At 42.9% G+C, this 18000-nt stretch overlaps 7 protein-coding genes across 11 annotated transcripts in view; 3 read left to right on the top strand and 4 right to left on the bottom strand.

Moving 5' to 3' along the window:
• Nucleotides 1-240: 240 nt before the first annotated feature.
• Nucleotides 241-4791, bottom strand: LOC109534100 (dipeptidyl peptidase 3). Of its 3 annotated transcripts, none has more exons than XM_048667592.1 (12): nucleotides 4695-4791; nucleotides 4143-4372; nucleotides 3924-4091; nucleotides 3711-3862; nucleotides 3283-3650; nucleotides 3104-3219; nucleotides 2858-3038; nucleotides 2645-2793; nucleotides 2485-2587; nucleotides 2306-2430; nucleotides 2109-2249; nucleotides 241-751 (listed from the first exon to the last, which is right to left on the bottom strand). In XM_048667592.1, exons 1-12 carry the CDS (start codon nucleotides 4789-4791, stop codon nucleotides 314-316), a joined length of 2268 nt encoding a protein of 755 aa, XP_048523549.1. In that variant the 3' UTR covers nucleotides 241-313. The 3 variants fall into 3 exon arrangements, with proteins under 3 accessions (XP_048523549.1, XP_048523550.1, XP_048523551.1); XM_048667593.1 differs by having other exon boundaries at nucleotides 4704-4791; XM_048667594.1 differs by lacking the exon at nucleotides 4695-4791 and adding an exon at nucleotides 4392-4559 and having other exon boundaries at nucleotides 4143-4336.
• A 69-nt stretch (nucleotides 4792-4860) lies between these two features.
• LOC109534128 (putative uncharacterized protein DDB_G0291015) lies at nucleotides 4861-5717 on the top strand. Of its 2 annotated transcripts, none has more exons than XM_019899703.2 (2): nucleotides 4861-5205; nucleotides 5386-5717. In XM_019899703.2, the coding sequence occupies exons 1-2, from the start codon at nucleotides 5004-5006 to the stop codon at nucleotides 5607-5609; spliced, it is 426 nt and encodes a 141-aa protein (XP_019755262.2). In that variant the 5' UTR covers nucleotides 4861-5003; the 3' UTR covers nucleotides 5610-5717. The 2 variants fall into 2 exon arrangements, with proteins under 2 accessions (XP_019755262.2, XP_048523555.1); XM_048667598.1 differs by having other exon boundaries at nucleotides 4897-5205; nucleotides 5391-5576.
• LOC109534124 (zinc finger protein Xfin) lies at nucleotides 5652-9132 on the bottom strand. The gene is made up of 7 exons (XM_019899697.2): nucleotides 8388-9132; nucleotides 8210-8335; nucleotides 7630-8155; nucleotides 7163-7566; nucleotides 6819-7110; nucleotides 6131-6757; nucleotides 5652-6072 (listed from the first exon to the last, which is right to left on the bottom strand). Exons 1-6 carry the CDS (start codon nucleotides 9008-9010, stop codon nucleotides 6134-6136), a joined length of 2595 nt encoding a protein of 864 aa, XP_019755256.2. The 5' UTR covers nucleotides 9011-9132; the 3' UTR covers nucleotides 5652-6072; nucleotides 6131-6133.
• Nucleotides 9133-9217: 85 nt separating this feature from the next.
• On the top strand, nucleotides 9218-12912 carry LOC109534123 (DNA replication licensing factor MCM4). Its single transcript, XM_019899696.2, has 14 exons — nucleotides 9218-9486; nucleotides 9542-9745; nucleotides 9819-9991; nucleotides 10046-10246; nucleotides 10301-10535; nucleotides 10589-10831; nucleotides 10890-10988; nucleotides 11045-11174; nucleotides 11239-11468; nucleotides 11522-11751; nucleotides 11804-12082; nucleotides 12145-12386; nucleotides 12436-12646; nucleotides 12727-12912. The coding sequence occupies exons 1-14, from the start codon at nucleotides 9372-9374 to the stop codon at nucleotides 12832-12834; spliced, it is 2700 nt and encodes an 899-aa protein (XP_019755255.1). The 5' UTR covers nucleotides 9218-9371; the 3' UTR covers nucleotides 12835-12912.
• LOC109534127 (tetratricopeptide repeat protein 9C-like) lies at nucleotides 12908-13685 on the bottom strand. Its single transcript, XM_019899701.2, has one exon. It carries the CDS (start codon nucleotides 13683-13685, stop codon nucleotides 12990-12992), a length of 696 nt encoding a protein of 231 aa, XP_019755260.2. The 3' UTR covers nucleotides 12908-12989.
• LOC109534125 (retinol dehydrogenase 12) lies at nucleotides 12908-15353 on the bottom strand. 2 transcript variants are annotated; one of them, XM_019899699.2, is made up of 6 exons: nucleotides 15247-15353; nucleotides 15010-15157; nucleotides 14836-14957; nucleotides 14520-14786; nucleotides 14237-14464; nucleotides 12908-14178 (listed from the first exon to the last, which is right to left on the bottom strand). In XM_019899699.2, the coding sequence occupies exons 2-6, from the start codon at nucleotides 15072-15074 to the stop codon at nucleotides 13802-13804; spliced, it is 1059 nt and encodes a 352-aa protein (XP_019755258.2). In that variant the 5' UTR covers nucleotides 15075-15157; nucleotides 15247-15353; the 3' UTR covers nucleotides 12908-13801. The 2 variants fall into 2 exon arrangements, with proteins under 2 accessions (XP_019755258.2, XP_019755259.2); XM_019899700.2 differs by having other exon boundaries at nucleotides 15010-15102; nucleotides 15247-15352.
• A 475-nt stretch (nucleotides 15354-15828) lies between these two features.
• Nucleotides 15829-18000, top strand: part of LOC109534141 (serine--tRNA ligase, cytoplasmic) — a 4250-nt gene continuing 2078 nt past the window's right edge. The window contains exons 1-4 of the mRNA XM_019899716.2: nucleotides 15829-16321; nucleotides 16380-16629; nucleotides 16683-16861; nucleotides 16914-17135. Coding sequence (XP_019755275.1) covers nucleotides 16001-16321; nucleotides 16380-16629; nucleotides 16683-16861; nucleotides 16914-17135 — 972 coding nt within the window. The 5' untranslated portion in view covers nucleotides 15829-16000. The remainder of the gene's footprint in view (nucleotides 16322-16379; nucleotides 16630-16682; nucleotides 16862-16913; nucleotides 17136-18000) is intronic.

Genomic DNA, 18000 nt, shown 5'->3' with positions numbered 1-18000 from the left:
AAATGCATCTATTTAATATGAGGTTCCAAAGCATTTATTCGAACTGCCCATTGAATTCTTTGTTCACAATGTTCAATGAGTTCTTTGGCCTCAAAGAAGTTTTTCAATAGACAAGAAATAATCCCTTGTTATCCCTTGTCTCTGTTTTTCAATGGCGCGAAACTGGCAATACAACAGTCAAGCGTATTTTGCGCAGGTTCATAGCTTGAGATCTAATTTCACAAAGAATAAAGCAGGCTATAAGGAGTTATCAAAACTTTTAATTTTACAAAACGACGAAGTCGTTCTAAAGTAATTCTTTGCTAAAAACAATTCAGAAATGTATCTCGTCCGCTTTGCTCTGCTGCAAAAGGGCATCGTAAATATGCTCCGGATTGTCGAAACGCTCCACCCAGGACTGGATGAACCCCTCGATGGAAGCCCCATATTCTCTAAGTTGCACCTTTGAGTTTTCCACCGTTGTATTTGCTTGAACAAAGATCTTTCTTGGCTGCTTTTTTTCCAAGACAATTGATCTCCAACCAAGCCAGGGTTCGTTCACTTCAGAGTAGTGGTCGTACAATGCCTTGGCGGCTTTCACGTTTCCTGTGGCTTTAAAAACTTGCAGCTGCAGCAGGAAGTGCCCAATTGCGCAACGGCCTGCTCCTTTAATCGCCGAACGGTCCAGAGTGATCAGAAGGTCGCCTTCGCTTGGTTGGGTTACTTTTACAACACCCGCCTCAATTAGGACTTGGGACAATACGTATCTTGCCTGCAAGTGGAAGCAATTTTTAAAAAATTTCCCTAACAACAGTAGGGGGCACAGTTAAAGCCGGCGCTACACGATGCTAAGAACACCAGAGAGAGATGAGAGATGAGCTGAAGAGCGATTTCAAAATCACTGTTATAACTGTGAATGTGATTTTTTTTACCCTGTGAATGTGATTTCACTTGAAGTTGCCGTTTTCGTGATATAGGAGCGTTATAAGGTGATGCCCATTGTGCCTCACTTGCAGAAACAATTTTAAAACTTTTGTAATTATTTTTTTAAATAAATAACCTAATTTAGGTATACAACAAATAATACTTTATACTTAAAGTACAAATGATTTTAAGGATACTAAAAAATAACAATAAAATTCAGGCTCAAGGGAACCCGTCGATGCAAGCTTTCATTAACGATTTAACGAACAAAAGAATTTTATTTGGGTTTGTTCTTTCGCCGGGCCACATTAGCAACATATGATCACTACACGTAACTCGCAACAGTAGCGTTTGAAGCTACAGCTGCAAGCTGCGTAGCAGTAAAAATATAAGTCGCTCTTTAATATCAGGTTTGTGTCAATCACGTTTTAGATTATATTTTTATTTATTGTTATTGGTATTTATTAATCGATGTGAAAAATATCACAGGTAGTGATTTGTTGCTCAATTCAACTTCAAACCAAACATTAGTATGAGCCGTATGGTCTTGCAAGCCCCTCCCACAACTCTTGCAAAAATTTTGGTATTGCAGGACATGGTCTTGGTCTTGCTCTTGCATACATAGTTTTGGTCTTGGGCTTGCAAGACCAATGCCAGTCTCTTTCATCACTAATAATGTTTTTCAAACAAATTTTATAAAATGTTTAACGGGATGTATCACCATTAATTATAATTAAAAAATACACCCCTTTGTAGAATGAAATCAACAATACTTTCAATTTAATTTTTGACTACGCGGTTAAATCCACTAAAAAGTTTATGGAAAACAAACTATTTCGAACCAATCGTGAAGCTGTGCATCAAATCAACGAATGTTTACTTCGAGGGTTGCAACAATGCCTTTGACTCGGTCAAAAATAACGACAAGAGCCGGAACTTGCTCCAACGCGAACGTTAGAGGCTCATCATTGGAGCTCTAGATCGATGAACCGTCAAGCCTCCAACGTTGGAGGGTGTTCGTAGCATCGTGTAGCCCAGCATTGACTCGGTCGAAAATACCGACAAAGGCCGGAACATGTTCCAACGTTCGCGTTGGAAGCTCGACATTCGTAGCGCAAAGTTCGAAAGTCGACCACACGATGCGATGAACCGTCAAGCCTCCAACGTTGGAAGGTGTTCGTAGCATCGTGTGGCGCCGGCTTTACCTGTGCGTGAGCCTGCAGCCAGCCTCGACCAGGCTCCCATAGCTCCAAACCACGCCCGGCCCCACCCCAAATCAAGGACAGCCAGTTGACATACAGCACTTCTTCAGCCTGACTCCCTTCATGCCCAAATATTTTCAGCACCTGCAAATAACCGAAGTCAGCTATTTCAGTCAATTGGTCAACATTTGCAGACTTTCTTCTGGTTCCACGCTCAAATACAGCCCGACTGCTTCAGCCCTGCATTCTTCGTAGGTGGAACTCAGAGGGCCAAAGAGAGTATCGTAGGTGTCTCCTGGTTCGTACCAAGAAGTAGGAGGTTTGCCTGGAAGACGCACATCATTAAAAAGCTTTTACTCTTTTTGCTAAATCAGCCGACCTGTTAAAGGATCCAATAAAGTTGGAGGATAGTTGGTAGTACCATCAGCAGCCTTTTGCAACAATTTGCCTGATCCATGACCGAGTAGTTCGTGAAGACCGACCTAAAGAAAATTGGTTGGAAGCTGGGAAATACTTTCGGGAGTATTCAGACAACTTACCTGCAGCTCAAAGGAATGAACTCGCCATTTTTGCAATAAATCTGCATCCGACTGGCTTAGAAACGGAGTTACTGACTGCTGATAACTGGCAGGAATTACGTTTCCAAGGGAAACGTTCTTAAAGCCCTCGGTTTGCCGAATGTCGTCATCTGCAAGAATGATTGTACCAACAGCCCCAACCATTTAGTTAGTTATACAACGTAAGGTACCCACAGTTTGGAATATTGATTCCTGCGGGAATTCCACTGCCAGCGAACGTGAGGACATCCAAAGAAGTAAAATCGGGCTTCAAAAACTCGTCCTTTTCCAGCTCTCGAGTCCATGGCAAGAGTTTGAGGAAACTTTCGGCGTTAGACACCAGCGTAGTGAACTTCCTGGACATTTCTCTGTTAACCTAAGGAAAGACATCAGGTCGCTTTAAAGCTTTCAAGAACGAAATGGAAATGGAAGGAAACTTACTGCAGCCACAAATCCCTCAAATTCGGCTCGCACTCCTGCAGGATCTCTATAGGTCTCAATGAAGCCGATGTAGGTTTCTACTGCTGGCCCTTTGTCTTGGATCCAGTATCTTGAACCTTAGATAAAAAGAACCAATCAGCAACTAATGCTTTTAGTAATTTGAAGGCTATTGGATTTACCCTTTTTATGATCGTCCAAAGAGCCAGTTTTAAATGACGATACGTAGCTTTCCAACATGTTTCTCTCCATGTCATTGGCCGCAAATTGCACGGCTGCTTCTAAGTTCTTCGCAACCTGGCCCATTAAGGACGAATAGTCGCCATAGGTGATACAGTAAGTGGCGTCGCCGTCCTCAAACACTTCTGGATCCTTCTTCTCCTCCGATGCCATGCGAATTTCGTAAAACACTTTATTATTTTTTTCTGTTTTAAACAGTCTGGTATTGTAGCATTCTAATTTGCGCGATTTCATCCAGTTCTGCACACTGGTGGTATCTTCAGGAGTGACATTTTTTGAAATATAAGTCGAACATCCCTGGGGGTGGTACCTTCAACATGAGATAGGGTGTCTTTGAGAAGTAATTGCTTAGGTATACTAACATTCTTACCCAAGGCAAGTCTTACCAGGCCCCAAGTCGTAAATTGCGTGCTTAATGCTGTTCCATATAGCGCTGATACTTGGCCAGCTAAGACTCAATGATAGTAGCTGCTCTAAACGGTTTGGGTCAATATCCGGAATAATTTTTGTATCACCAAAACCCTATCAAGTAAGTGAAACCAAGCTAATCGTAAGCTTAAAAAATGTACATGTTTAGTTCAACCTTATAGTTTCCAGAATTGGCAATAACACCAGCAGCATAGACATAAAAGGCTTTGACTTCGTCCCCAGAAAAGCCAGCTTTAATGGCACTCTGCATCAATTGTTCAGGCTTTTCACAAGAAAGCACCTTGTGCAAAAGCACAAACAGTGGGCCCGATTCTGGGCTGGTCTAAACAACATGTAAATTCAAAACCCGGGCGATTCTATTGGGCAGATTTACCTGTATCAGAGTTATAAGCCCTCCAACCCATGAGGCCTTGCTGATATGATGGGCGTAAAGCCTCTCCCGATCAGTGAGCCCATTGAAAGCAGCCTGAATTTCTAGTTTTACAAACGGTTGGTCCAGGGGCAGCACGTGTTGGGCTTTGTCCACGGATAAAGTCATTTTCGCGCTGCTGACTGTCTTTAAGGGCTCTGGTGCAGGAAAGTTTGTACTTTTCAAAATGGAATCTAAGCAAATAGAACTTACTAAGTTGATACACTATTACGATGCTTGTTTTGCACAGTTTCAACACAATACACGTCTAAACACAATAATACAACAACTCCGTTTAACAGTAATTAGGATTAGAAAAATATGTATTTCTAATTCGGCAGAGGTTAGGGCAGAATCATAGACAAAGACACAGATAAAGGCAAGTGGAATGATTAGTGACTTGGAGCTTCGCGATAGAAAGTTTGCCAAGGATGCCAATGGATGTTAGTGAAAGTTCCTTGGTAGGGAGGTACAGTTTCAAGACCCTTCAAAAGGAATTTTCGAGTGAACAATTACCTGACTTACAATGTTTTGTCAGTGATTGAAATGCATTCTTGATATTAAGGAACTTTCGGGGCCCGATTAACAAACACGATTTACAAATGAGGCTCATTACTGGATATTTTCATAATATTTTGAAAGGTGTCTCGAATTCTTCCTGACTGCACAGATGACCCTAGATAAGGACAATTATGCAAGGTTTAGAGGATACAGTGGTCATCATAACCTCTGTATTTGTCTTTATCTATTCCTCTGTGTATGTTTATTATTGGCAGAAACAAGAACTTATCTCTTTTTGATTCTACATAATTTATCTGCAATAAAATGGCCCCAATTAACGCCGGCAATGCGACGAAAAAGGAAATGGCCCTGTTCTTCAACACTCTGAGCTGCTTGGTGAAGAATTTGGAAAAACAGTATATTCTTGTGGATCTCAGAAACGAACTGAGTTTATACGGGAAAGTAATCAATGTGGATGCCTATATGAACATGGAAATGGAAGATGTAACACTGTACGACACGAGAGGTAATTTTTCAAACAATTGATTGATTGTCAGACGATGCGTTATGATAGTACAATTTTTTGGTCAAACAACTTGAATTTTTACCAGCAAAGGTCCATTACTGACTTATTTGAGTTAATCACAATCATTACCATGTTTCTATATGCCTTCACAACCGCACTCCAGTTGGTTTTGTTCCATAGGGCAGGAGAAGGCATTATCAAACTTCTACATTACCGCTAGATGTATAAGGTATGTGCATATGCCTGAAAGGGCAGATGCAATGGCTCTCTTAACAAGCCAGTTAAGTTCGATGACTTCGACGAAAAAAGACAAACAAAAACGGGTTTATAAAACATCACGAGCTTTAAGGAATCATGCAGACACTTTAAAGGATGCATACACCGCAAGCAAGCAGCTAACATGAAGTATAATGATTAATTTCCTTGGCTAAAAAAACCACCAAAACTATAAGAAATGTATTTAATGCTATTTACTAAATAAATATATTTTGAGTGATTACGAGATAAACACACTTTTTAGTTTGTTGCAACTAATATTGTTTAGTCGGCGAATTGCAAACACTACCTATCACACTTGCGGAGAAAACCAGCGAAACATTAGACACTTTTTATCGGTACTTTCTGAAGACAAAATATACAGTTGCAGGATTGCACAATAAAAGTATTGTTGAACTACTTAATACAAATTGATTGTTAAAATATACTAGAGATTATAAAATATCAGTTTAGTCTTACAGCTATTTTGTACATTGCAATTCATAATACCTTGCCCACAACATAGTGCCAACAACAGCATGTGTGCAATTATTCACGAACTGCAGCAACAACGTACCAACTTATCCGAAATACAAAAAGGCTGCGTGGTTACTAAAAGAAGGAGCAAATGTATTTAAAACCCCAACGCTCATTATGGTTCAGTGCGTACCTTTTACATCAAGTTATGACCCATGTTTTGTCCAAAATTCGGAACCACCGTGACTCCCGTAATGGTCATTTGCGACTGCGGCGGAAACGTATATCTTTGCCATTGATCATTGCCAAAAGTCTCAACTGTTTTGTGGTTTTCCATGTGGCGCATCAGGTAAATCTTCCTATGAATCTTATACGGGCAATAAGTGCACTGAAACATCTTATCCGGGTTCACGTTGTGCGTTTTCCTGTGCTTATTCAAATGTCTTTTTGCAACTGTCGTGTAGTTGCAATCGGGGCAGGATAACAGCGGAACGTCCGGCGAGTCCTTCAAGTGCCTCAAACGATGCTGCACCATATTCGACTTCCTTTTCGTCTCGAATGTGCAAAAATCGCATTTCAACATAATCACCTCTTCCTTGCTCTTGTGCACCATCAGGTGCGACTTTAGCTGCGCGTTAGTGAACGTCTGGTAGTCACAAGAGGGACACTTGAAGATTTTGGCCTTTGAGGGATCGACATGCCGCTTCATGTGCCAAGCCAAGTTTCGCTTCAATCGCGACTGGTACGAACAGTGTGGACAAGGGAACATTGTTACCTCATCTGCACTCCTGTGGTTTACGCAATGATTTTGGAAGTTCACCTGCAAAAGAAGGGATTGAGCCATAAGTCAAATGTATGTGCCAATAAAACTATGTATGTACCTTGCTGTGGGTCTGGAACGGACAATCTGGGCACTTAAACTCAGGGTTGTGAGTCTTTTTGTGCATCTTTAAAGATCGGTCGTTTTTGCTTTGAAATCCGCAAACATCGCACAAGTAAAAGCCATTCTTGAGGTTTACTTGATGGCTTCTCCGATGCTTGACCAAGGCGAACGCCGACTCCAGTTCTTCATCGCACACGTTGCAGGAGTATCTTTTGTGCTTTATCGAGTGAGTTTTTAAGCTGTGCTTGAAAACTGTCTTAAAGTCGCACTGATTGCACTTGTACACTTGGCTAAAATCAAGAAAGTTTACGGCCAATCATACAAAAACTTGTCAGTGTTTACCTTAAGTGGTTTTGATGCATCCTCTTCTTGTGCTCAGTGAGATTGTCTTCAGTTTTCGCTATAAAATCGCAAAGGTCGCAAAAGTGGAACATGATTCGCTGCGGATTCTGGCTCTGGTGTTTCCGCAAATGGTACACATAGTTGCTTTTTATCGATGTTTGGAATGTACAGTTTCGGAATTTACAATCGTAAAGCTTACCGGGCCTACCACCACTAACATCACTTTTACCCTTTGATTTGTCGATCTTGGCCTTAGATTTTGGCTTATCCAGTTTTTCCGCCTTGATGTGAGACCTTTTTAAATGCAAAATGAGATATTGCTTGCTTTTACTGGTAAAATCGCAATCATAACATCTGAAAACATCTGATGGTGGTGGCGGTTCCGGATCCTGCTCGACTTTTACCTGAAAATGCACGGAAGTTTTTTCTATCTGGATGATAGCAAATAATCGGTCTGAAGCACTTACCTCGAGTTTTTCCTTTTCCTTTTTCACTTTCACTTTTTTTCTCGTCGGATGTTCTCGTTCAATGTGCCTCTTCAAGCAAGGCTCCCAATTCGTCTGGTATTTACAGAATGTACAATTAAATAAGCTTGAAGTTATATCGTCCTTTTTTACATGCCTAATTTTCTTATGGATATCCAACTGTTCTCTTGAACTGGTTTCAAAAGAACATTCTCCACACTTAACTGTCGTCTTGTCTGCCTTTGCTTTTTTTACAATCGGTTTTTTTGACTTGTGCGCCTCTAGGTGCATACAGTACATTTTTCTATACAGAGTCTCGAACTTACACTTCTTGCATTTGAGACGCTTTATTGCTTGGTGGCTCCGTTCATGTCTTTCCAAGAATTTCTCGTGCTCAGTTTCGAAATTACACTGCGAGCACTGATATTTTTCGGCAATTTCGTCTTTTACTTCGGCTTTTATGGTGTGGATTTGCATGTGTCGTTTTAAAAATGCCTTGAGGTTCGTTTCGTAGTCGCAGTTGTTGCACCTAAAATTCATGAATTTATAAATGAGTTTATGTTTCACAAGGTTAATTATCCACCGGAAAACCTCATGGACATTTGTTATTGGGCTGTTTTCTGTTTGACTTGCTTCCTCAAGTTTGTGGTCTTTAATATGCTGTTTGATGCTCTCCTCTTGAGTGGTGCCAAAATCGCATGTCAAACATCTGCAACATTTAGATGGGACTTTGTCGAACAGTACAACAGAAGAGTACATACTTGAACACCTCAGAACACGCTTGGTCATGGCTTACGTTGTGTTGCTTCCAGTTTTGTTCATTTTGAGTTTCATAGGTACAGAAACTCGTTGGGCACTTGAAGAACTCTGTCGTCGGAGTATTGAGGCCTGATCCTTTTATTGAAGCCGAGTCAAATCCATCAGTGTTATGCTGTTTGGCATCGGTTTCCTGGCTGCATTCGTATGGTTGAGGAGCAAAGGGCTCAGAAGCAGGCAACATCAGCCCCGTGTGGGGCTTCATGTAATTGTCCTCGGTGCCAATGTATGCTTGTATGGGCGGATATGACCCGACGGCAAATTGGGTGCTATGCGACAAAACGTGTTGCTTGTAGAGGGCTTCCTGGTCTGTTTGATATGTGCACTGCAGACAATGAAATACTTTGGATGCCATGGCTTGAATTTTGATGTAGGGTTCTTGATGCGATTGGGGAATATACTCCTGAGTATTTTTCTTGTGATGTTCCATGAGGGCTTGCAGACCGTGAGTTAGATTGTGTTGTTGTAAATAGTACTCATGATTGGTGTAAAAGTTACACTGCGAGCATTTGTAAGTTTCTACAGGCAATTGGCGATGGCCGTCTGTTGGGCACTCGTTGTCGGACATTTTCGCGCAGTTTCAAACATTTAAATCGACTGGATTTATGGAAAATCAACAAACTGCTTAGAAAATATCATAAACTCACTTTGTTTGTGACATTCATGTCACTAACTTTGACACCTGACACCTATTAAATAGACAATGGAATTTGATTGAAGCAACCAAACAAACCGGAACATCCCACACGGGAATATTTTGTGCAAACTGGCAACGTTGCTTGCAGTGGGAGGTTAAAAAGAGGAAGTCAATGTCAATTTGGTCGGTTGTTCTGATCTGTGAATGTTATTTCCCGCTAATTTTCACAATTTGTTGTTTTACATTAACTAGCACTTTTACTGGTGTTTAGTTATTTTCTGCAAAACACAGAATGCCGTCACCCAGATCTGAAGGCTCGCGAACACCTCGAAGGGAAGTGGCAAGGACTGCCAGAGCCCCCGGTACCCCAAGTTCAGATGGCTCGCGTACACCTAGATCTGCAGCAGGTACGAGGGCAGTGTTTATAGAAAAAAGTTCAGTGGCATAAGATTTAAATATTAGGCTCGCGTACTCCACGCCATGGGTCGCGTACTCCCAGTAGGGGAGAGATTCCAGAGACGCCCTCCAAGTCACCCAGAAGACAAACCCCTGCAAAAAGCGTGGATACTCCTATGCGCTACGGTATTCGCAAAGGAAGCATTGATGGCGAGCAGGAAATTCCTGCTTCTCCCGCCCATAGCCAGGCTCCAACTAGTCCGGGACCTGGTGAGTTGCTTGCCAGTTTTGTGCCGATAGATATAAAAGTTATAAACACTGACACTTTGGTATTCCCCGGAAGGTCTGACAATGAGTGAGATAGATCTGAGCTCTCCATTAAATTATGGAACTCCTAGTTCAATGGGATCGATCAGAACGCCCCGATCTGGCATTAGAGGCACTCCCATCAGAATGCGGCCAGATGTCCGCTCTGACAAAAGGATACGGCAAGTGAATGTTGGAGGAGACCTCCCAGTAAGGCATTTAACAGTTAATCGCTGCAATCCATGAGGCAACTCTCTGTTCCAGTTGGACGCAATTCCCGAAGACAGTGAGACGGACTCCACTGCCCCCAATTTGGTTATATGGGGCACCAATGTGTCGGTTGCCGAGTGTAAGGCGAAATTTAAGCAATTCGTCCTCAGATTTATCGACACCAATGCGGAAGAAGACGAGAGAACTGATGACATGATTCTGAGCGAGCCGTTGTATTTACAAAAACTGGAAGAGGTAAAAGAGGCAATATTAGCGTATTACCCCGCTAAGGGCAGGTTTCTATTGCAGATTCATACGTCAGAAGTACCGTTTTTCAATGTGAATTGCACTCACATCGAAACATTTGATACCCGTCTATACCGGCAGATGATTTGTTATCCCCAAGAAGTGATCCCCACCTTCGATATGACCATCAATGAAATGTTCTATGAACGCTTTCCGGCAGCTGTGTTGGAGCACCAGATTCAAGTCAGGCCGTTCAACGCTGAGAAAACGAAGAATATGAGAGCTTTGAATCCGGAAGGTACTCGAGCCGTGCTCCCTCCTTGTAAAAAATGCTACGTTATGGCTTTTCAGACATCGATCAACTAATAACCATCTCAGGAATGGTAATCAGAAGCTCGAACATCATGCCGGAAATGCGCGAGGCCTTTTTCAAGTGCATCGTGTGTCAATTTACGGCAACAGTTGAAATAGATCGCGGCCGCATTACGGAGCCGACGCTGTGCTCTAGTTGTAACACCAATCACTGCTTTACATTGGTGCACAACCGGTCTCAGTTCACCGACAAGCAGATGGTGAAATTACAAGAATCCCCAGGTGATTTTAAAAATTCGGTAAGGAAAATTCTTGGTTTACTAATTTGTATTGGATGCAGATGATATGCCAGCCGGCCAAACGCCGCATACGGTTGTTCTTTTCGCGCACAATGACCTGGTCGATGCTGTGCAACCAGGTGATCGAATCACAGTTACTGGTAAGAACAGTGAGACAATTCGTATCAGTCGGTGCAAAACAGCGGCATTTTCCTAGGAATTTACAGAGCGCAGTCCATCCAAGTGAACCCGAAGCAGCGAAACCTAAAGGCAGTCTACAAGACTCATATTGATGTGCTGCACTTTAGGAAAGTGGACCAGAAGAGGCTATATGAAGAAGAAGATGGGTAAGTTATAGGCTTCTTACCTGAAGAAACCGGGAACTCAAATCATTGTGCTGTACCTATCCAGCAAGGACCACCGATTCCCACCGGAACGCATCGAACTGCTGAACATTCTGGCCCAGAAGCCCGACATTTACGACCGTCTGGCCAGGGGTATCGCGCCATCAATCTACGAAAACGACGATGTGAAAAAGGGCATTCTGTTGCAACTATTCGGAGGCACGAAAAAAAACTTTACCACTTCGGGAAGAACCAATTTCCGGGCCGAAGTCAACATCCTTCTATGCGGGGATCCAGGTGAAACTGCCTCTAGGTGTCTTTAGGTTCTCGGCACTTAGTCTCGATTTTAGGTACCTCAAAGTCGCAGCTTTTACAATACGTCTACAATTTGGTACCTCGAAGCCAGTACACTTCAGGAAAAGGTTCTTCGGCAGTTGGCCTCACAGCCTACGTCACGAAAGACCCCGAGACTCGGCAGTTGGTGCTGCAAACTGGTGCTTTAGTGCTGGCGGATAACGGCATTTGCTGCATTGATGAGTTCGACAAGATGAATGATTCGACTAGAAGTGTCCTTCATGAGGTACAGCCTTTCTGTCCATCTGAGCTCGTTTGTTGAACTGTTCGCTTTCTAGGTGATGGAACAGCAAACACTGAGCATCGCCAAAGCGGGGATAATTTGCCAACTTAATGCCAGAACCTCGATTTTAGCGGCAGCCAATCCAAGCGAGTCCCAGTGGAATAAAAACAAGACCATCATTGAAAACGTCCAGTTGCCCCATACACTCCTGTCCCGGTTCGATTTGATCTTCCTGCTCTTGGATCCGCAAAATGAGCTGTTCGATCGCAGGCTGGCCAAGCATTTGGTCTCGTTGTATTATAAAACGCGGCAGGAGGAAGACGACGAAGTCTTGGTACGTTTTGCACTCTCAACTATTTCAGCGGGCAATAGTTTGCAACTGTTTTTTTGCACCAGAACATGTCCATCCTGAGGGATTATATTTCGTACGCAAAAGAGCATATCAGCCCCAAGCTGGGCGAGGAGGCTTCTCTGCGTCTGATCCAAGCATACGTGGATATGCGCAAAGTGGGGTCTGGCAGGGGGCAAATCTCCGCGTATCCTCGCCAATTGGAATCCCTGATTCGACTGTCTGAGGCTCACGCCAAAGTGCGCTTTAGTCACGTGGTGGAGGTTGAGGACGTTGAAGAAGCTTGGAGGCTAGTGAGTTCACCTGTAAAGTAACGCCATTTAATTGGTCGCATTTAGGCTGCACAGAGAAGCCCTGAAACAATCAGCAACTGATCCCTTATCGGGAAAAATTGACGTCGGTATTCTGACGACGGGACTAAGCAGTGCGGCACGGAAGCGCCGTGTTGAGCTGGCGCAGGCTTTGAAGAAACTCATTGATGATAAAGGAAAAGTGCCCACTATCAACTATCAAAAGCTCTTGGAAGAGCTGAAGGGGTCATCTCAAGTGGTAAGTTCAAAACGGGGGTTTGCACACTTTGAACTAGTTCAACGTTCAGATCATTGAGGATATTTTTGTGCAACTTCCAGATGATCACTCGGGAACAATACGAGGACGCCCTCAAGGATCTTCAAGATGATGGCCTTATAGTCGTGATGGGAAAAACCACGATTCGAGTTTGTAGCAATAGGGATTAGTATTTTTTGAGTACCTTGTTTCTCTCCTCTCTTTTGTACTTAATTTTCCAGTAAAAATTTAAAAATATCTAGCTTCAACTACAGAAGACAATTTAATGAACTTAGGCGATTACAAAATATACTTACGACTACGATTAACATAAAACCTGCTCGAATCACTTGCCGATTGTGCCCGAAATCATTTTCTTCATCATAGAATTGAGGCGAAAGTTGACCTGCCTCAACTGGACTTTAACAGTTTCCAGATGGTCGGCGGCTGCTTTGTTGTTGGGCTCTATTTCTAAGACGGTGGATAGCGCTTGATGGGCTTTTTCAAAGTCTCTTTCATGCTCGTACGCCACTCCGATTTTAAACAGAGCCTTCACATTGCAGGGGTTTAGAGCGAGAACTTTTTGACAAAGTGGGATTACGGAGTCAAAATTCTGGTGCCTGAAGTAGCAAGCAGACATGTTGTTGTACAGTGTTTCCTTGAGTAGCTGAATATCGCTTACATTGACGCTATCTATACAGTCTAGGGGCGTTTCAACCGAAATGGGTATCGAGCAGAGCACCCTAAATGCTTTGGAAAATCTATTGGCTGCTTCAGTCAGGAGGTTTTCCTGAAAAAGCTGTTTCCCCAATTCTTTACGTTTTACCGCCATATCGAACTTTTTTGCAGCATCCCACTGATGAATAAAACCTCCAAAATCCAGCTCTACTAATTCAATTGTAAGATCGATTTCCTCTGGAGTCATTTCAACACGAAAGTGAGCTTTTTCACTCAAGTGCATAGAGCAGACACAAGCATCTACAAGTGAGCCGAACGGCCCGCCAATTTCACCAATAATCAGTGACTTTCCATCAAAAACCATCAACTCAAGCGGGCCTTCTGCAATGTTCAACCGAACACCACTGCCTTCGTAAGGCTTTGCGCCCCATCGACCCGCAATTAGGGTCTCTTTGCGTATTATGTAGCCAAACGAACCCCCTATTTGCAGAACCATGGATCTGTTGGCCTCTCCTTCCATATATTGGCAGGGCGGTAGAGTGGCAAGTCTAATAAACAGTAGTAAGTGTAATTGTGGAACACTTTGGCAGGATCTTTGTAAGTTCCAAATAGTTCTAGAGGCGGCACGACTCTACAATTGCTGTAGTACTTTCCCCAAGTTGCTTCAGGAACCAACAGTGTGTGGAGTATTGTCTGGCACCCCTCCTGAGGTGTTTTACGTGCCAATTGCCTGAAAAGCTTTTGTAGCGGGAATAGCCAGCTATTGGAGTGCTCCTGGAGTTCCGGATTGGAATAGTTTCTGTATAACTTTGTCTCTGTATAACCTGGATCTGCGACGTTTATTAGCAAACCCTTGTCTGCACAAAAAGGTCAATTTAGCAAAAATATTTACAAAAGCGCTAATGGTTTTCTTACTTCTGGAAAACCGCATAGACCGACCCAGATCGATCGTAAAAAAGTTTAAGAGTAACTTGGAGACTCCATAAGCCACCAGATGCGAGCGGAGCTCAGACTGATCATGCAGGATCGCTAGCAGATCATTCACACGGACTTTACGATGCGCTTCAGATGAAACGTTAACCACTCGACAGCAATTTTGTTTCTTCAAGTGGTCCAACAGATAATGGGTTAGAACAAACGGCCCTGTAAAGAGGCTTACATTTGAAACACTCCAAACGACAGTGTGATGGAGTGTTACCTAAATAATTGGTCTGGAACGTTACGTCGTATCGGTCGTCAGTTAGTTGCTGTGGATGGTAGAACACGCCAGCACAGTTGACCAATGCGTAGATCTGGGGAAACTCCTTTTCGATTGTGTCTGCAAAGCTCCTAATCGACTGAAACGAACAGAAATCCAAGTGCTTCACAAACACTCTCAGCGACGGTCTGTTCACAGCTTTTGCTATTTCCAGTTTAGCTTTGGCCCCTTTTTTAAGATCGCGACAGGCCAATATCAGCGTACCACCTGAGGAGCGAACATCTAAATCTGACGAAATTTGCAGCCAAAGTGTTACCTCGCAGTCCCAACTCAATGGCTAAGGCTTTGCCGATGTCCGAATTACCTCCAGTGATAATCACTGGTCCCAATCCATGCAGTGTCTTTGAGCAGGTACAAACGCCACCTCTGAAGTACTTTCTACAAGAAAAAACTTTGAAAGTCACCTTTTGCGTGATGGCAGGATACTTACATTAGGCCGTAAGTAACTGAACCAATAAAAACCGAACTAGCCACGTATTTCCACAATTTGTTCATTTAAATCAGAACTAGCTAGTGAGACGTACTGAAAAAATATGTCCAATTCTTTACCTCGTACAAAAACCTTAAATCGGCATTGGCTGAAATTATTTTTTTTATAAGATTCTTTGAACGTAAACATTCCTTTTACCCATTTATTTATTAATTAATATGTAGTCTGTGATTTTACCATTGAATAGTTTGATAATCTGCAAAGATGAAGCATAGATGAAGACAAGATACATGTACATACAAGTACATGAATACACAAAATATCCCCCCTGGGGGGTATGTTCTGTGCATGAATACAAGAATAGTATGTAGTCTGTGGACAAGATAATCTGTGCATTTAATTAAACATACATCAGATCAACACAGATCACAGAGGTTACTCTACGGATACTTACTCCCGGTTTTTTTTTTTTGGTTTGCCCGGCGGCTGTAGGAATAAAAATCTTCGCGAAGACACCCAGTGTTCCGAACCCTGGGTAGTGTTGAATTCTTACCAACTAAAAAACATCCTTTTTTGTACTACGAGTTTTCGGGAGTTATCTATACAATTAAAACTTGTAGTCCTCTCTAAAAATTTGTCAGCGCCGGCATCCGTATTCCATAGCATCGCATTCTCTCCATGCTAGCTGCTTGCTAGCATGGGCATCTTATTAATTTACACCTTACTTCTATGTGCATGCTAATTACTACCACAGATTACAGAGTACCTCATGTACCGTACTCACGGAGGTTACTCTACCTCTGTGATCTGTGGTCAAGTCAACTGCCAGATATGTGCCAGATTGCTGAAGTTGATGCAATAACTGCCACACATAGAGAAAGTAAAATAATTTATTTTACTTACTCTATGGTGCCACAGAACACCTCTGAACTGATAACTGCCGGCTGTTTAATCAAAATCAACTGAAAGTCGTGTGAAACATTCTTTGAAAATGGTGCTGGATCTCGACCTGTTCCGTACGGATAAAGGGGGCGACCCCGACAAGATCCGAGCGATCCAGAAGAAGCGCTACAAAGACGTGGGTCTGGTGGACGAAGTGGTGGCCAAAGACACGCTGTGGAGGCAGCTGCGACACAAGGCGGACAACTGGAACAAGCTGAAGAACGTGTGTAGCAAAGCCATCGGCGAAAAAATGAAGAACAAAGTGGCCCAGGTGGAGGGCGAGCAATCCGCTCTTGAGGAAGTAACCGCCCAGCTGGACAGTCTGACTCTGGACACGCTCAAGCCCCTGTCAGTGGCCCAGATCAAAAAGGTCTTTAATTGAGTTGCTTTTGAGGTGCCGATGTAGTTTAACAGTCGGTTGGAAATAGGTAAGGACGCTGATTGATGACGCGGTGCTGAGCAACGACAGCGAACTGTTAAGGGCGGAGAAGAAGCGAAATGAGGTGTTGAAGGAAATTGGGAACCTGCTGCACGAGTCTGTGCCAGTGGACGACAATGAGGACAACAACAAAGTGGAACGCACCTTCGGGGACTGCGAGATCAGGAAAAAATACTCGCACGTCGACCTGATTTGCATGATTGATGGTGTCGACACTGAGAGAGGCACAGTCGTCTCAGGTAAGAGGAGCTCCAGGTGTCAAAAAATATTTAAAAAACATAACAATTTGCAGGCGGGCGCGGTTATTATCTGACGGGACCTGCGGTGTTCTTGGAACAAGCCCTCGTTCAATTCGCGTTGCGGCAGCTGCTGGTCAAGGGCTACAAACCCTTGTACACGCCCTTTTTCATGAAGAAAGAAATCATGCAAGAGGTGGCTCAACTGTCTCAGTTCGACGAGGAATTGTACAAGGTAACAATGTGAATTCCCGAAGGTAGCGCGACTCAAAGCCACCACTCGGCAGGTGATTGGGAAGAGCAGCGAAAATGCCGAGAGCAAAGAGGTGGATGAAAAGTATCTGATTGCGACCTCGGAGCAGCCAATCGCAGCCTTTCATCGCGACGAATGGCTTCCGGAAAGTGTGCTCCCCATTCGGTACGCCGGCTTGTCCACTTGCTTCCGGCAAGAAGTCGGCTCGCATGGTCGAGACACCAGGGGCATTTTCCGCGTGCATCAATTCGAAAAGGTACGTTTTGCCCCCAATTCATATGCGTTACAACAAGGTTGGCTTCATTTTTTTCAAGTGATTTCAATCATGATTTAAATCACCTGCAAAAAAATCACGATTTAAATCAAAGTTCACTTTTTTTATTTCAACTCAAAAAATATAAAACAGAACACAAATAATTCTAAGAAATGAAAATCAAAATAGAAAACGGTAAACTTAACATGTAAACTTAAACATGTAAACTTAAAAATTAAACGGTATTAATGGTAAACTCAATAACGCTAAAACGGAAATCACTTCTATTTCTCTTCATTTTCGTTATAAAGTCTGAGGAGGAACACTAATTTCCCTCCTTTGTCGATTCCCAATCTGCTCCTGATATAATCAGGAATGAACAAATCCGAATGTGCTGAACATCCTATCGACAGACGCAGAAGATGCAGTCGCACAAAGAAACTGTTTTATAGTGGGCAAGTGTTTCGCAATTTCCGGTTCATCGCTCTGTGATAGCCACCACTGAAGTCCGTTCATATTTTTGAGCACCTCATCAGAAAACATAATTTATTTGAAAGGACTTGAATTTAATAACTAGTGGCAACAATCCCGAGTTTCCATGAAGCTGACTGATCTCCAAAGCCAGATTCTTCTCTTCAGGAGTTGAAGCGTAGTTTTGTTTCTCCGGGCTTAACATGTAAGCAATAAAGTGATAACGTGTAAGAGTTTGCTTATAGCAATGTTGAAACTTCTGTAGTTTCTCTAAAGATAAATTTTGAGATTCTTCAAACTTGTCTTGCAAAAGTTTCCACTGCTCTACGGCATCAGATATTGTGGCATTTTTCTTCTGGAGTATATCCAGAGCAACAGCAATAGGCTTCAGAAGGCT

Source organism: Dendroctonus ponderosae, unplaced genomic scaffold (assembly GCF_020466585.1).
Source record: "Dendroctonus ponderosae isolate FM_Combo_2020 unplaced genomic scaffold, Dpon_F_20191213v2 Dpon_F_20191213_6, whole genome shotgun sequence".
Taxonomy (NCBI): Eukaryota; Metazoa; Arthropoda; class Insecta; order Coleoptera; family Curculionidae; genus Dendroctonus; species Dendroctonus ponderosae.
This window is presented reverse-complemented; position numbering and strand designations above follow the sequence as displayed.

Coding starts and splice junctions, on each gene's coding strand:
- LOC109534123 (XM_019899696.2), top strand. CDS start 9,372: ATGCCGTCACCCAGATCTGAAGGCTCGCGAACACCTCGAAGGGAAGTG. Junction 9,746..9,818: donor TCCAACTAGTCCGGGACCTG/GTGAGTTGCTTG, acceptor ATTCCCCGGAAG/GTCTGACAATGAGTGAGATA. Junction 11,752..11,803: donor CTAGAAGTGTCCTTCATGAG/GTACAGCCTTTC, acceptor TTCGCTTTCTAG/GTGATGGAACAGCAAACACT.
- LOC109534128 (XM_019899703.2), top strand. CDS start 5,004: ATGGCCCCAATTAACGCCGGCAATGCGACGAAAAAGGAAATGGCCCTG. Junction 5,206..5,385: donor AACACTGTACGACACGAGAG/GTAATTTTTCAA, acceptor TTTGTTCCATAG/GGCAGGAGAAGGCATTATCA.
- LOC109534127 (XM_019899701.2), bottom strand. CDS start 13,685: ATGGTTTTTGATGGAAAGTCACTGATTATTGGTGAAATTGGCGGGCCG.
- LOC109534124 (XM_019899697.2), bottom strand. CDS start 9,010: ATGTCCGACAACGAGTGCCCAACAGACGGCCATCGCCAATTGCCTGTA. Junction 7,567..7,629: donor AGGAAAAGGAAAAACTCGAG/GTAAGTGCTTCA, acceptor GTGCATTTTCAG/GTAAAAGTCGAGCAGGATCC. Junction 6,758..6,818: donor CGTTCCAGACCCACAGCAAG/GTACATACATAG, acceptor CTTCTTTTGCAG/GTGAACTTCCAAAATCATTG.
- LOC109534100 (XM_048667592.1), bottom strand. CDS start 4,791: ATGAGCCTCATTTGTAAATCGTGTTTGTTAATCGGGCCCCGAAAGTTC. Junction 3,220..3,282: donor TTTGGACGATCATAAAAAGG/GTAAATCCAATA, acceptor TTTTTATCTAAG/GTTCAAGATACTGGATCCAA. Junction 752..2,108: donor GGCTGCAGGCTCACGCACAG/GTAAAGCCGGCG, acceptor TTCCACTTGCAG/GCAAGATACGTATTGTCCCA.
- LOC109534125 (XM_019899699.2), bottom strand. CDS start 15,074: ATGAACAAATTGTGGAAATACGTGGCTAGTTCGGTTTTTATTGGTTCA. Junction 14,958..15,009: donor TCAGTTACTTACGGCCTAAT/GTAAGTATCCTG, acceptor TTTTTCTTGTAG/AAAGTACTTCAGAGGTGGCG. Junction 14,787..14,835: donor CATTGAGTTGGGACTGCGAG/GTAACACTTTGG, acceptor TTCGCTCCTCAG/GTGGTACGCTGATATTGGCC.